At 31.7% G+C, this 15,054-nt stretch overlaps 1 protein-coding gene across 4 annotated transcripts in view; it reads left to right on the top strand.

Moving 5' to 3' along the window:
* Window positions 1-15,054, top strand: part of LOC118205713 (uncharacterized) — a 260,563-nt gene that overhangs the window by 59,222 nt on the left and 186,287 nt on the right. For all 4 annotated transcript variants that reach the window (XM_085817148.1, XM_085817147.1, XM_085817146.1 and 1 more), the window contains exon 8: window positions 10,925-11,042. In XM_085817148.1, coding sequence (XP_085673274.1) covers window positions 10,925-11,042 — 118 coding nt within the window. The remainder of the gene's footprint in view (window positions 1-10,924; window positions 11,043-15,054) is intronic.

Genomic DNA, 15,054 nt, shown 5'->3' with positions numbered 1-15,054 from the left:
AAGAGGAAGCTTATTAAGAAGAAAACTGATCACAGTAAGGACACAAAAATTATTCTTCAAAGATATGTATTGTTGAAACATTAACAGATCAGAAGATGAAACAGAGACTAGTGGGAATATTGATTTATTTATTGAAACAAATGAACTTAGAAAAGATGCTTAAGAGAAGGAAATTGATGTAAATTCTCTAAAATATCTGGAAAATATTCAAATTAAAAAGATGGATAAATATTTTGTTGTGTGTAGTTGCATTAGTGTGTGCATGTGTAGCTACAATAACATACATGTTTTGTAGCTTTTAACATGTAATTATCCTAATATTGTATTGGAATCAAAATTATAAATTATAAGTGTAATTATGCATTATTTTAACTGTAAAATGTTCTTAAATTGTAATTTTAATGCATATTTAAAAAAAAATTTTAAATAATGATAATGATCATGTAAATGGTCATGTAATCATGTGATTGACTAAGGGTATCTAACTACATAATTTAATTATTTGTAATTTAATGACTACTCACCCTTAGAAGTTATCTCTATTTAATAATAATTCTCTTGTCTAATAAGGCAAGTTATCATTTATTGTTATCATACCCATTCCTTAATTCATACTGTGGGTGCAAGATACAACTAGAAAATGTAAAGTTAACATAAAACTTTATATTCAAGATACAACTAGAAAATGTAAAGTTAACATAAAACTAATGATACTTAAAATGATGCAAAACAACTTATTACCTCGGGTGTATGAGTAACGTATTGAAACTTTATATTAAATAGTGTATATTAACTGAATTATTGCTCCAGCAACTCTATGCAGAGCTGCAACACTGAGTCAGGCAGATTTACTTTCAACCCTTACCAACTTTGCCAACATCAGGCATTCACATCTGTTCTGATCAGCAGCCTGCTTTCTTGAAGCAAGCAACAATGGAGGCAATGGCAAAGTTTTGTTACGAATTATGCTGATTATAATTTTACTTCTCAATTTAACCTATACTGTCTGACATAAAATCTGCTTAAACTTCTAGACTGAGCAAGTGCATGATGAAACAAGACACAGCAGAAAGAAGCAACATAAAGCTGTTAGTAAAACATAAATAAAATGTCAATAATCTTCTTTAAAATATGTGAGAGAAAAGTGTAAAGTATAAATGTTTCAAGAAATTTCATAATTTACTTTATAAATTTTATGAAGGTGATTTTATTGTTGAATCTGTTTTATAATTATGTTAATATTAAATTATGTTTAATAATAATGCATTTTACTTACAGATTTATTTTATTCTTACAGTGGTATTACAATAATGAATTTCAAGTATAGTTTACAGATAATATCTAAATAACTGGTTTAGTTTATTCAATTTCCATTTGCAGACAGGATCTTAATTTTTGTCATTGGTGATCCTTATGTACACTGCTCAAAAAAAAAAAAAATGGGACAGTGCTATATCTCCCGTTCTACTGGCCGATTGACAAAATTCAAACTGCGTTTTTCATGTCTCGAAAGCACGACTTAGGATATATATTAGATTTATATATAGCACTATTCTAACATAGGTATTTTGACACAAAATCGGACTTTTTCTGAAATAACATACCAATTTTTTTACATATTTCGATTCTACGACTTAAATTATGCCAGAATACCAAGTTTTGTAAAAATCATACGAGTAGTTTTTGAAATATTAGCCCTCAAAATTTTAGCTCCTCAATGTTAATTGAATTTGGCAAATATTTATTAATATCTCTTTTTTTATTAAATTTTTTTGATTTGTTCTCTCACATTTCGAAATTTAGGTTCATTCCAAATAAAATTTACCCATTCTTTGTGTTTTATTTTTTAAATTTCTATTTTTAAATAATTTTTATAAATTTTTCGAAAAAAATTTTGAATTATAACCTATAAAATTTTTACCATCATCATAAAGTAGGTGTATTTTTAAGCATATCTGCAAAAAATTAGACTTTTTTATTCAAAATTTTCTAAGATATACACGAATTTACATATTTTCGCGTTTTGAAATTTGGCATCTTTTTTTTTGAGCGATAAAAACGCCAAATGTGGTCTATGGATTTTTGTTGCATTGAATTGCCACAGCTATTTTTAACCTTAAATTTCAAGTAAAATTTTACGGAGAATTAATTATATGAAATATTTTCCCTCAATAAGGCGTAAAAAATATTTATCAATACTATATGAAAAGCTATTTTTTTAAATTATAGATGATATTATTCAAATTTTAACAATGTTTTTTAATTTCTCTCTTTCTTCCTTTTTTTTAAAAAAAATAAGAGTACATTTTTCTAAGAGTAAAATTTTACCTTCGGCGTTTTATCATCTGCTACTTTACTTCGTTTAAATCGAATTGGCTAAAACTGAGAATTTTCGTTTAATGTTTATTTGAATTTTATGAAAATATTTTATGACATCAACTGCATAATTTATTTCTAAACAAACTGTTGCTTTTGAAGTGGCTGAAAGAGCGGCAGATACTATCATCCATATTTTTAAAGCACAGTATATTTTTATAGAAACATAAGATTTAGAATAATCATTTATATAAGTCAAATTATGATATAAACATACAACCATCTAGAGACTGAATTAATGGAAGTTCAATGGTTATGTAGAAATGATTTTACTAGTAACAGCTACTAACAGCTACTCCTCTGTGGACAAGTAGGAATAATTATATAAACGACACACAACATTCTGGATTCAATTAACAACGAGGATACGATGTTTATTAAATGAATTTAAGAAGTTTTAAAACATAAAAAATCAACTCATTTTTATCCTAAAATGTATTTTTGTGCGTATTTTCATTATATCCTTAAAATTCTAATTTAGAATGTAATTGTCAAGAACTGAATCCTAATCATCAATAATATAAAAAGTAATTATTGCGGTTATTAATAAATCCTTCTTATAAAGTAATTGCAAATATTTCAAAAAACTTTATGTCTGAATGCAAATATTTTTCTATGCAAAATTTTTAATTTTATATTAATCAAGCTTGCACACGATATTATTTATTTGCACTTCAATTTTTACCGTCAGCTCTAGTAGAAGTTACAAATCAATTATATTTAATTAAGGATTGGATTAATTAATTATGGCAAAGCACACGAGGTCTATCTGCCTAAAGGGAGGGATGCCTTCGTGGAGGACGTTCTAAGGTAAACTAGCTCGTATACACGTCACACATGGGGAAAACCACGAAACCGCCCATGCAGCCACCCCGTTCGCGGGATTCGAACCTCAGACCGAACTACCAGTCCTCAGCGTCTTTACCGCTCGGCTGCTAGTGGGCTATTTAATTAAGGAATGACCATCTAAATTTAGAAACAGCGCACCGTAACAGCAATTTAATTATTGGCGACATATCTTTCATGTTACTCCCGATTGGCAAGCTACATGATTTTTAATGAGTATTCGGGTTTTGCTAGTAACTTCACTTAGAAATCGTGCTTAAACTAGGTTCGTTGGTTATTTTAACATAGAAAGAACATGGGAGCTATTTGATTAAGATGCTTTCATAGAGAACCTTTGTAGAGAGAACCTAAAAAACTACGAAAACCAACCATGCAGCCTGGGTTAGACTTCGCAACAAACAATTAGTATTTAACAATCTTCAAATGCTAGGCAACTGGTGAGGCTCCAATTAAATCTCTAATTTAATATTTTATTTGTAAATATTTAAAATATTGTTGTATATTTAGACACAAAAAGCAGAATTTAAGTTTTGTTAACTCGTTAGTAAACTACTAAGCCGAAGTGCAAATGAATATTCAATTTCTTTTGCAATAATTGTATTCACTTAATATTCTTGGAATATGAGCTAAAGAAGGAACGTTCTCGGAAGATTAAAGAAGTGTTTAAATCCAGTGATATAAGGTTTGACTTACAAGCTCAGGATTAAAACGATTCTGCAATTGCCCCACTCACTGCAATTGCCACACTGACTTGTAAATGGCTGTGAATTAAGCAGATGACTTTTAATCTTATGTTTTCAGTCATACAACGTATTCCAAATGTTTTGTATTGCATGATAATGCATCTTTTCATTATTCAATAACCAGTCGGAGAACCGCTTGTGTTCCGAAAATAAGTATGTGTACTCAATCGTCCTGCATGTTTTTCAAATTTGTCTTGTGTTTTTTTTTTTTTTTTTTTTTTTTTCTTTCCCCAAAACTAAAGTTGCATCTCAAAGGAAAGTTTTTTGATATTGAAGAGACAAAAGGAGTATGACATCTACTTTTAGAGGCATGTCAAAAACAGATCTCTACAAGCCTTCTCTTCTATTACATGTTGTGCAGTCAGACGAAAAGTTGCATCAGCGTAAATTCTATAATCTATTTTTATTACACTCTGATTACTTTATTAACATACAGTGAATATGTACTAAATCTTTTACTTTAGCTTAAGTAATTCGGAATTTTTGACGGAATTGTTGTCGGAACTAGGACTTAGAAGATAAGTCAGATTAAATATTTCGATAACCCAATAAATTCAAGGTCCATTATCCTAAGTATATTTGCTTCGATTCTTTATTTTTCCATAAAAGCGAAAAATTTACGTTTGGTATACATATAACGCATAGCTTCAAATGAAAATTTAACAATATACGGAGTGGTTATAATTAAAGTTCCACATTGAAACGGTCATAAAACGAAAACTACTGGATCAAATGTTATCAAACCTGGTAATCGTGTAAAGGAAGTCATAGGAATTTATTTTCCGCGAAAAAAAGGAAGTTCCATACCTCACCACCAGGGGCGAAATGGAGCTGTATGCAATATTTTTAAACGAAATATGGGTCGGAATCTAACTTAACCTTTTGTTACACGGGTTTAATATGTTGTATACCCTTAAGAAATTTTGAAGTAAGCAAATTACCATTTATAGGCGTTAAATTCGATAAACGTTGAGTGCGCCATCCGTGTAAGTGAGAAATTCGTCCGTGGAAACCACGAATTAGCGATTAGAAAATGTGAGATCGCAAATCACTCGCACAAGTGCGTACAATCTGGAAATCGTTTTCTTACAGATCGCTAATTTGTAATTTTTGAAGCCTGAATTCGGTCCTAAAACATGAAGATACTGATTCAAAACGCTTTTAATCGATTTGGGCTGAAGAAATCCCTCATGTTATCTATCTAGTTCCATTGCATTCTCCTACTGCATTCGATTGAATAGCAGTCATTCCCACACCGTTTAGTGTTGAATGACAGCTAGTTTTATAACTGAACCATTTTTCTCTGAAGAGCAGTCGACAGCTGGACCACTGTGATTGCAGCTCACTTAGAGTCAATGTTAAAATGTTTCGTGATACATGAACTGCAGTAACGTGGCATTTTAGATACTACGATTTTTATGCAGGGCTGGGCCCCACCTCACGTGTGTCGCACAGTTACTTAGGCAACATTTCACGAATGAACGTGTTATAAGCCAACATTTCCCCTCTTCCCACCAGACCTCAACCTCTGTGACCTTTAGGTATGGGGTTTTCTCAAAAGCACTGTTTATGGTGATAATCTAAACAATTTGGCAGAAATGAAAAATGTGATACACTGACATGTTCGTACCATTCCTCCTGATATGCTAAGAGCTGCTGTTGAGAATGCAGTAACAGGATTTAACTTGCTTTCGGAAAGCTACATTGAACATGCTTTGTAACACGTTTTGGAAAATATTAAACACATTTTCAACAGATGTTTTCTTGTCTTATTTCATTTAACAATCTTGTATACACCGCAATTTTTCCCCTGGTGGTGAGTTTTTGAACTCTTTTTTTTTTTTTTTCGCGGAAAATAAATTCCCATAACCTCCTTTACACGATTCCCAAGTTTGATAACATTTGATATGGTAGTTATCCTTTTATGACCATTTCAAACTGGAACTTTAATTATAAGCACCATGTAAATTAAACTTTAAAAGTCTGACAGTTTGGTTCAAGTCCCAGCTTTAAAAATATATATATTTAAATATAATATTTTTTATTAATCCTCTTAGAAAGAATGTTTTAAGAAGCTAATTTTTCTCTCGCATTATAGATTGTGTAAAAAAACATGATCTTTAATATGATTTAGATTGTTTCAGCCGATATAAGAATCGGGTCACTCGGTTGTAGAGAATAAACCCTGCTGGACTGTTTTATTTCTTTGTCATTTAGCAAAAATCTTTTAATTAAAATATTTATCCTTTGGACTTCGCATTAAACTTTATTTATAGTTAAAATGACTAGAAAATGAAAAGCTGTCTTCAGCTGAAACGCAATTCATGTAATTAATATTTTAAAAAATTGACAAGAATGCAAAATTTATGGAAGTCTAGCAATCGAAAAATCTTAATTTTCTTGTGTGTGCACTAAAAATAACTGTAGAAGGAAAGAAGAAAATTAGGGAGAAAAGTAAGCAAAATTTTGCAGGGAAATTTGGCTGTCAGACATACCAAGATGTTTCAAAAAGTTGGACGCTTTTGAATATACTTTCAGGATACTTCAAAGAATTTAGGTGTTCAAAGAAAAAACACTTGGACGTGTACACCAGCAAATACCATGAATTGAGCTTGTGGTTAACAGAAAAGAAAAAAAAAAACAATATCATTGCAGATTAAAGTGAAGAGCGACTACGTGTACACCAGCAAATACCATGAATTGAGCTTGTGGTTAACAGAAAAGAAAAAAAAAAACAATATCATTGCAGATTAAAGTGAAGAGCGACTATATGGTTGTATAAATTTAAATTACGTTATAGTACATCATATCGTATCATAAATGGAGAATCCCATGATTTTCTCATTCGAATTATTTGAAGATTCAGAAGTTTATCCAGTGATGTATGTGGATGTCACCTAAAGATATTTTTTTTTCCTCCTGATGAAACAGCGGCCAAGCGATAAAGTCGCTGAACGCTGGTAGTTCTGTCCGAGGTCCGAATCCCGCGAACGGGCTGGCTGCTTGGGCATTTTCGTGGTTTTCCCCATGTGTAACGTGTATGCGAGCCAGTTTCCCTTAGAAAGTCCTCCCCGAAGGCATCCCTCCCCTTAGGCAGATAGCCCTAGTGTGCTTTGTCATAATTAAATAAACCAAAACCTCTTGATGAAGCCAGTCTTTCCTTTCATCTCATACCTTCAAAATGTTTAGCCTCTAAAGACTGATAAAGGCTCTGACCAAATATTGATGAAATGGATTGAATTGAATTATTAAGTTACGTCAAAGCAGGGCTATCTGCCTAAAAGGAAGGATGCCTTTGTGAAGAACTTTCTAAGGCAAATCAGCTGGCATACACGGTACACATGAGAAAATCCACGAAAACGCCCAGGCAACCAGCCCGTTTACCGGGATTCGAACCCCGGAGTGAACTATCAGTGTTCAGCGACTTTACCTCTCGGCCGTTTGTGGGCCTTTATGAAATGGAAGGTGATAACTTTATTTAAAATGATTGTCAGAAATATCAAGATATTTCGAAAATTTGAATGCTTTTTAATATACTTGCGGAATGCCTAAAGAAAAAGAGCAAGAATAAAGTAGAATGCCTGAAGAAAAAGAGAAGAAAAAATAAATTTTACGGTAAAATTTAGTATTTGTATTTTTTTTAAATTTTTAACTTTTTAATATTATGATATTTGATTCTTACGATTTCAAATATAAAATATTGGACTAAAATATGAATAACATTTTAAGAAACCAAATGTAGGATAAAATTGTGTAAAGCAATGGGCACAATGATAAAACTGTTTAAAGTGTATGCAAGTTATCCTAAGTTAAAATGTCGGTTATACATCTCTCTTATTTATATATATCTTTTCTGAACGGAACATTGAAAGGCGTGTTAAGTGTGCTTTACTGTAACTTCTCTTTTAATATATGCAGTTTTCAAATGCATCGAAGTCTGGGTTACAAAGTATTCTTCCGAAAGAAACGCAATTCAAATAAATAAAATCAAATTCTGGAAAACTTATATTAATAAATATATTTAAAATGCTCAATTCGAAGGAATAAATAAAAAATTTTAAAACAATTATCTGAAGAGACAATGCAACACAAACAATTAAAATAAAAGTTAAGAATTTAAAAATTACCTAAAATAATAACTATGACAAAAAATATATATAAAGAAAACTATTTGAAAAAAAAATAAATAAACCCTGCACCTTTATTTACGCAGTTCGAATAGGTAAGTAGAAATTTTTAAAACAGTTATTCGAAAAAAATCATGCAACTAAAACAATTAAAATGAAATTCGAAAAAGAAAAAATTACTTAAAATAATAAGTTATAATTAAAAATATAATATAAAGAATATTATTTGAAAAAAAGGAACGATGGTGACTTTTTTCCCTCTCACAGGAAAGGAAACTAGGTTGCCATATATTAAGAAGTTTGCCAAGTGAACTATTCTTGGTGCAAACTGACAAAAAAGTGCCAACATAAATTTGTGAATTTCTCCGTAAATTTCGCTCCAAATTTTACGAAATTTCATATTTAGGCGTAATTTGAGTCGTAGAATCGAAATATGTAAAAATATTGGTATGTTATTTCAGAAAAAGTCCGATTTTGTGTCAAAATACCTATGTTAGAATAGTGCTATATATAAATCTAATATATATCCTAAGTCGCGCTTTCGAGACATGAAGAACGCAATTTGAATTTTGTCAATCGGCCCAGTAGATCGGGAGATATAGGACTGTCCCCCCCTTTTTTTTTTTTTTTTTTGAGCAGTGTACAAAAAAGTGTGCGAACCGTGTCATTTTTTGTAGAACAGGTTCCTCCCCTAGAACAAAAGGATTCTTTGACTAAGCTGTATCCCAATTTTGACTGATATGAGATGGAATCCAGGGTCCTTTTTCCCACTTAAAAAAAAATACTTTTGGACTGATATATTTTTAATATGTAGTGTTCTGATTCCACAGAGGCACTTTCAACTGCAGATGTCTGTGTCTTTCTTATGATTTGAATCCAGGCTCAGTAATATGGGCAGTGAGCCTCTATTAACATACATATTCTACAGGGCAGCTATTTGTATAAGAATGAGGAGTGATGCAAAGTACTTTTATCTTTGTGTGCCCGATTTGTATACGTATATTCCATTTCTAAATTCTGCTGTTCAAGATAAGTTTAAGAAACCAAAATGATATTCCTGTTTATTATTTTATATTACCTGTTGTTTACTGCTTGTTATAGTATTAATCTGAATGAATCTAATTGTTGCAAATTATTAAAATTGACCTTCTGAATGTTTTCCCTCCCTTTGAAGGTACATAAAAATTTGGGGGATTTAGGAATTAAATTATAAAAATTAATTTCATTCTTAAAAAAAATATTTTTATAAAATAAATATTGTATTATATCATTAAGACCAAGATAAATTCAAATCTGTCTCCCCTTTTTTTCTGTTATAACTTCTATATATTTTCCAAGTCTATTTTGTATTGTTTTGCTATGCAAAAGAGTGATGCATACGAAAAGTATGATTCAATTCTTATATGAGCATCAAACTTTTAAATAAGCTTAATTTGAAACTGGTTCATAGTTTTGATGTTGAAAAAATGGTTAAACTTCTTTTGAAGGCAATAATAATAATAATAATAATAATATAACAGTATGTAGAATAAAACTCTAGTTACTGGAGTCTACTACAAAAATTTATTAAAATACTTTTTTAATCATTTATATAAATAAAAATTTTATAAAAGTTCAGCCTTTAACACTAAGGTATTATAATTTTTTTGTTAGTAAATGTTTATGTTTATTAGAATTAAGAGGAACATAAAAGAATTTATAACAGCAGTAACAAATCAACAATATTTATCTACTACTTAAAGATCTGCATTGGATATTAAAAATCTATTAATCATGTTTTCCTGTTTGTGTTAAATATTTCTTCCTCACAATACACAGTACTGTGATTAATGATTTTTACTTTCCTTGCTTGTTTCTGCCTCAGAGAGAAATTTATTTCAGTTCTGAACTGAACTTGCCTGATTTTTCCAAATTAGTTGCCTTCATTGTTTATTGTTATTTTGCTTATTGCAGCTACGGTAGAATTAAGGAGAACTTCTTTATTAACATGTCTATAAAGTAGTATCCACATTTTATTGAAATTATGCCACAGCTGATAGTTGATTAGAACCTTGATACAAAATTCAGTGAATGAGATGGAATTCAGGCCTTTCTGTCTTGATCTAAATTTCAGTAATGACTTATTGAGAAATTTTTATAAATAAAAGAATTGTTGCTTATCCCTGTCCAGGTTATGTATAGTCTGAAGAATAAGCATAGGTAATATAGGAATGTGTTTATCATTGACTAAAGGCCCTGGGCAATTAAGAGGGCGACTTTCTCAGCTTCATGCCAGTTTTAATGAAAAGACCCTGTTTGATGGCATATGATACCCCTCTTTTGTTGACACCAGCCTCTTAAAAGAATCTCAGGAGTGAGAGATTTTAAATGCCCTCCATTTCACAGAGCCATAATGTTTACTAATATCCATTCCTGTACTGGATTTGAACCATCTGGTGACCTCTATTAACCATACTGTCAACAAAGTTTGCCTCCTATTGCCACTTCATGAATTAAGTTGATGATGAAAGAGTTCCTGCATGAGATGTCTTGAATATTTTTGGTGTAGTCATGCTTAAAATTAAATTAATAAGAAAGGCTGTACATATATACAATAAGTAAAAGGAAGAGTAGTCTTCTGGATTCTGCATTTCATCATTTCAAGATGTAGCAACTTGTATTTTGTCTCATAATGGCATCTTTCTGCTAATATGATTACAAAGCTATTTATCTAAGCTATTCTGTATTTTTTACCTGATTTGGCTGAAACTGATATTTTGTTACTCAACCTTTTCATCTAAGTGTTATATATTAAACTAAAAGTTTATGATCTTTTTTTCTTTCTTTCTTCAGGCTATCCTTTCTCATCAATACAACTATACAAAACTCGGTGAAGTGCAAGAGACTGATCCTAAAGAAACCTTTCATACATATGGAATAGTTGAAAAATGTGATTTAAAAATAACTCAAGGTATGTGTTTTTTTTTTTTTTGGGGGGGGGGAATGCTTCTTATCTTATGCTTTAAGTTGTATAGGTTTTTAAACTTTTTTCCAAATTTTAGATTTTTATGTTAAATGGAAAAATCTGTAGTGAGAAATTTCAAATAGTAGTTTTTTGTTATTTCAGATTTGCTAAAAATATTACTAAATAAATATTCATGTCTTCTGTTGATCAAACACTTTCCAGATTTTAAGAAACTGATTATGGACTTAGTTATGCCATAGGAATTATGGCTATAGTTATGCCATAGGAAATTTGAAATAATTCAAAAAAGTAACTTTCTTTGTACTCAAGATTTGATATTTAAACTTTTGATCACCTTTCTTCACCCCTGTATTTTTCCCATCTTTTTGAGGACAAGCTTGGATTCTACTATTGAATTGCCACTAAATGAATATCCAGATGTTTTTATGTATAAAATATATAAGACTAGATGTTATATTAGATAGGTTCTCCCATTCCTGAAAAGTAAAACAAAATACATATTAAACGGTATTCAATCCTATAATTGTACAACAGTTTTGATGTTTAACGGGAGTCAGGGGCTTGGTTAACACATCAGCTCCCATTTCAGTGGTAGGTATGTACTTCACATCTAATTCACCGCATTCATATACTTCACTCACAAAATGATGGCGAATGTCTATGTGCTTTGTACGGGAAATAAACACTGAGTTCTTCGTAATTTTCTGAGCTCCTTGATTATCGCAGTATATTGTTGTTGGGTGTTCTATGGTGTAACCCAGCTCCTTCAGGAAACGACGTAGGTAGACGGTTTCTTTGGCGGCCTCAGACAGAGCTATATATTCCACCTCCATTGAAGATAGAGCTACACTGCGTTGTTTTCGTGATTCCCAGGTTATGGCTGAACCACTTAATATATATACAAAACCGGTGTAGGATTTTCTATCATCGACATTTGATGCCTAATCTGCATCCACAAAGGCGATGAGTGGTTTTCCTGTTTTTGTATAAATTAGTCCTTGATCTTGTGTTCCCTTTAGATATCAAAGTATTCTTTTCGCAGTATGCCAGTGTTCTTTTCCCGGATTGTTGTTAAATTGACTTAAGAAATTCACAGCGTATGTGATATCTGGCCTAGTAGCTACTGAAAGGTACATTAGTGATCCGATCAGATTTCTAAATGGAACATTTTTCATGTCAGCGATTTCGTTTTCGTTTTTAGGACTCATCTCTTTTGATAATTTTTTGCTGTTTATCTATAGGTGAAGACACGGATTTAGCATTTTGCATATTATACCAATTTAAAATATCATCAACGTATTTCTTTTGAGAAATTTTAATTGAATTCTCATTTTGGCAAAATTCTATGCCTAAGCAATAATGTAATTTCCCCAAGTCTTTCATTTTGAAAGCAGAAGCTAAATTATCGCGAATTGTTTCATACGTTTGCTTAGAACCGGTAAAAACAATAAGATCGTCTACATAAACGATTATAATAGTTTCACTGTTAGGCGTCTTTTTAATATAAACGCAATTATCTGAATTAAGAGATTTGAATTTCATAGATTTTAATTTTTCATCCAACTTTTTGTACCACTGACGTCCTGACTGTTTAAGACCATATAATGATCTCTTTAAAAGGCACACTTTATCTGAATTAGTTTCATCGCGAAAACCTTCGGGAATTTCCATGTACATTTCTTCATCTAAATTTCCATTTACATAGGCCATTACAAAATCTAATTGGTAACCTTTGAGATTGTGTTCTACTGCGTAGGCTAAAACTGTTCTTATGGAACCTAATTTAGCAACAGGAGAAACGTTTTCAGTGAAATCGAGACCAGGGATTTGAGCACACCCTTTGGCAACTAGCCTAGCTTTGTATTTTTCAATAGTGCCGTCGTGATTATTTTTTAATTTAAGAACCCATTTACTACCAATAACTTTCTTGTTTTCAGGTCTTTTTACTAATTTCCAAGCCTTTTCTTGAACAAGCGAGTTATATTCTAACAGCATGGCATTATGCCAATTTTCAGCATATGGTCCATTTAATGCTTCTTGCACCGTAGGATTAATGCTTTCCTCAACAACATTTTGAGTTTGTTCATTTTTATTTACAACTGTATAGTGATATTCCTTTTTAGGCCTTCCTGGCAAACCTGTTTTTATTTTCTTGGGTCGACCAGGCCCCCTTATAGTCAGGATAGGAAGCATTGATTCACTATCTAAATCATTACCGCTTTCCTTTTCAGATTCAGAGTCAAGTGGCGACTCGCTACCGTCCAGAGGTGATGATTTTTCACAACATGTTTTATTTATAATTTTTTCCTCCGGAGCAAAAGGCAGATTTATTTCTGAGTCATAACTACAGCAGTTTTCAAACTCATTAATAAATTTTACATCTCTGCTTATTATCACTTTACGTGCCTCAGGATCCCAAAGTCTATACGCTTTTGATTCATCAGAATAGCCAATAAAAATACATTCTTTAGATCGAATATCAAATTTGCCTATTCCTGGCCTTTTATTTAGCGAAAATGCTTTTTGGCCAAAGATTCTGAAGTGAGAGACAGCTGGTACTCTGCCAAACATCACTTCGTAAGGTGTTTTTATTTCGTGTTTTAAACCTCGCGTTGGGCAGCGATTTCGAATGTAAGAAGCCGTATTGACGGCTTCGGCCCAGAATTTCTGAGGCAGATTGGATTGCAATAACAAACATCGCGCCATTGAAACTAAAGTGCGATTTAATCTTTCGGCGATGCCGTTCTGGGCTGGCATGTAAGGAGTGCTCATTTCGTGTTTTATTCCCGCATTATTAAGAAATTTATTAAGGTCTTTCCCTAAATATTCTAGCCCGTTATTGGTTCGCAGGATTCTGATTTTTGAGTTCAGTTTATTTTCAAAAGATGCTTTAAAATTTCTGAAAGCTTCTTTAGCCTCATCCTTAGATTTCAGAAAATAAACATGAACATATCGAGATTTATCATCGATAAATGTTGGGAAATAAAATGATCCACCTATTGATTCGGTTCTCATGGGACCACACAAATCAGAATGAATTAGATTTAACAATTCAGTACTTCTATATTCAGATTCTTTGGGAAGGGGAGTTGCGGTTTGTTTACCCTGAATGCATACCTTACAGTAGAAAGAGAGTCATTTTGAGAAAAAGAAAGACCTCTAACCATGTTATTTATTTGAAGTTTTTTAAGATCATTTTCATTTAAATGGCCAAATCTTTTATGCCTCTGATCTATTTCTTTAGCATCTGATACAGATTCAAATATTGGCATGACAAAATAAAGATCATTTTCGCGTTTAGCTAAAATTACTGTTTCGTTATTAGAATTATTTGAGCACATTTTTCTTCGAAAATTACTGAAAGATTATTTTCAGTTACTTTAGACACTGAGATTAAATTATTTTTCAAATCAGGTACACACAATACATTTTTGAGTTTGATATTTTCAGTTTTAGAACCTATGCGAACTTTAAATTTAACAGTTCCTTTTCCAATAGCTTTAACAGTTTTATCAGCAGCTAATTTAACTAGTAGGTGTCACCTACCTCGTGAATTTCTTGAAACAGTTTCTTGCTGTTACACATATGCGATGTTGCACCACTATCCAGACAAAAAATGTCTTTAGAATTACTATTAGTGCATGCTACGGCTTTTTCTTGCTCCAAGGAATTCTGATTTTCTGCAGACATCGCAGTTTCACTAAGGCGTTTGCTTTTAGTTTCTTTACTTTTCTTCCTACATCCCGATGCTCTATGCCCATAGATATGGCAGAAGTTGCATCTGTAGTTAACTGGATACTGTCTTCGGTTTGCAGACTTACCTGGTTTCGGTTTATGAACCGGTCGTTGAGTATACTCCTGATCTTTTGAATAGAACATATGTTGTGGTTCAGAAAACGATGAATCTTTATTTTTGCGAGCGTTAGCTTCTTCCAACAGTTTAATTTTGAGCACTTTTGGAGAAGGCAGTTCATCACGAGATTCGATGGCTATTCGA

This window comes from Stegodyphus dumicola, chromosome 5 (genome assembly GCF_044657685.1).
Source record: "Stegodyphus dumicola isolate Sdum_Otavi_A_Nest chromosome 5, ASM4465768v1".
NCBI classification, from domain to species: Eukaryota; Metazoa; Arthropoda; class Arachnida; order Araneae; family Eresidae; genus Stegodyphus; species Stegodyphus dumicola.
The sequence above is the reverse complement of the archived record's forward strand: the minus strand, read 5'-3'. Positions and strand labels throughout refer to the sequence as shown.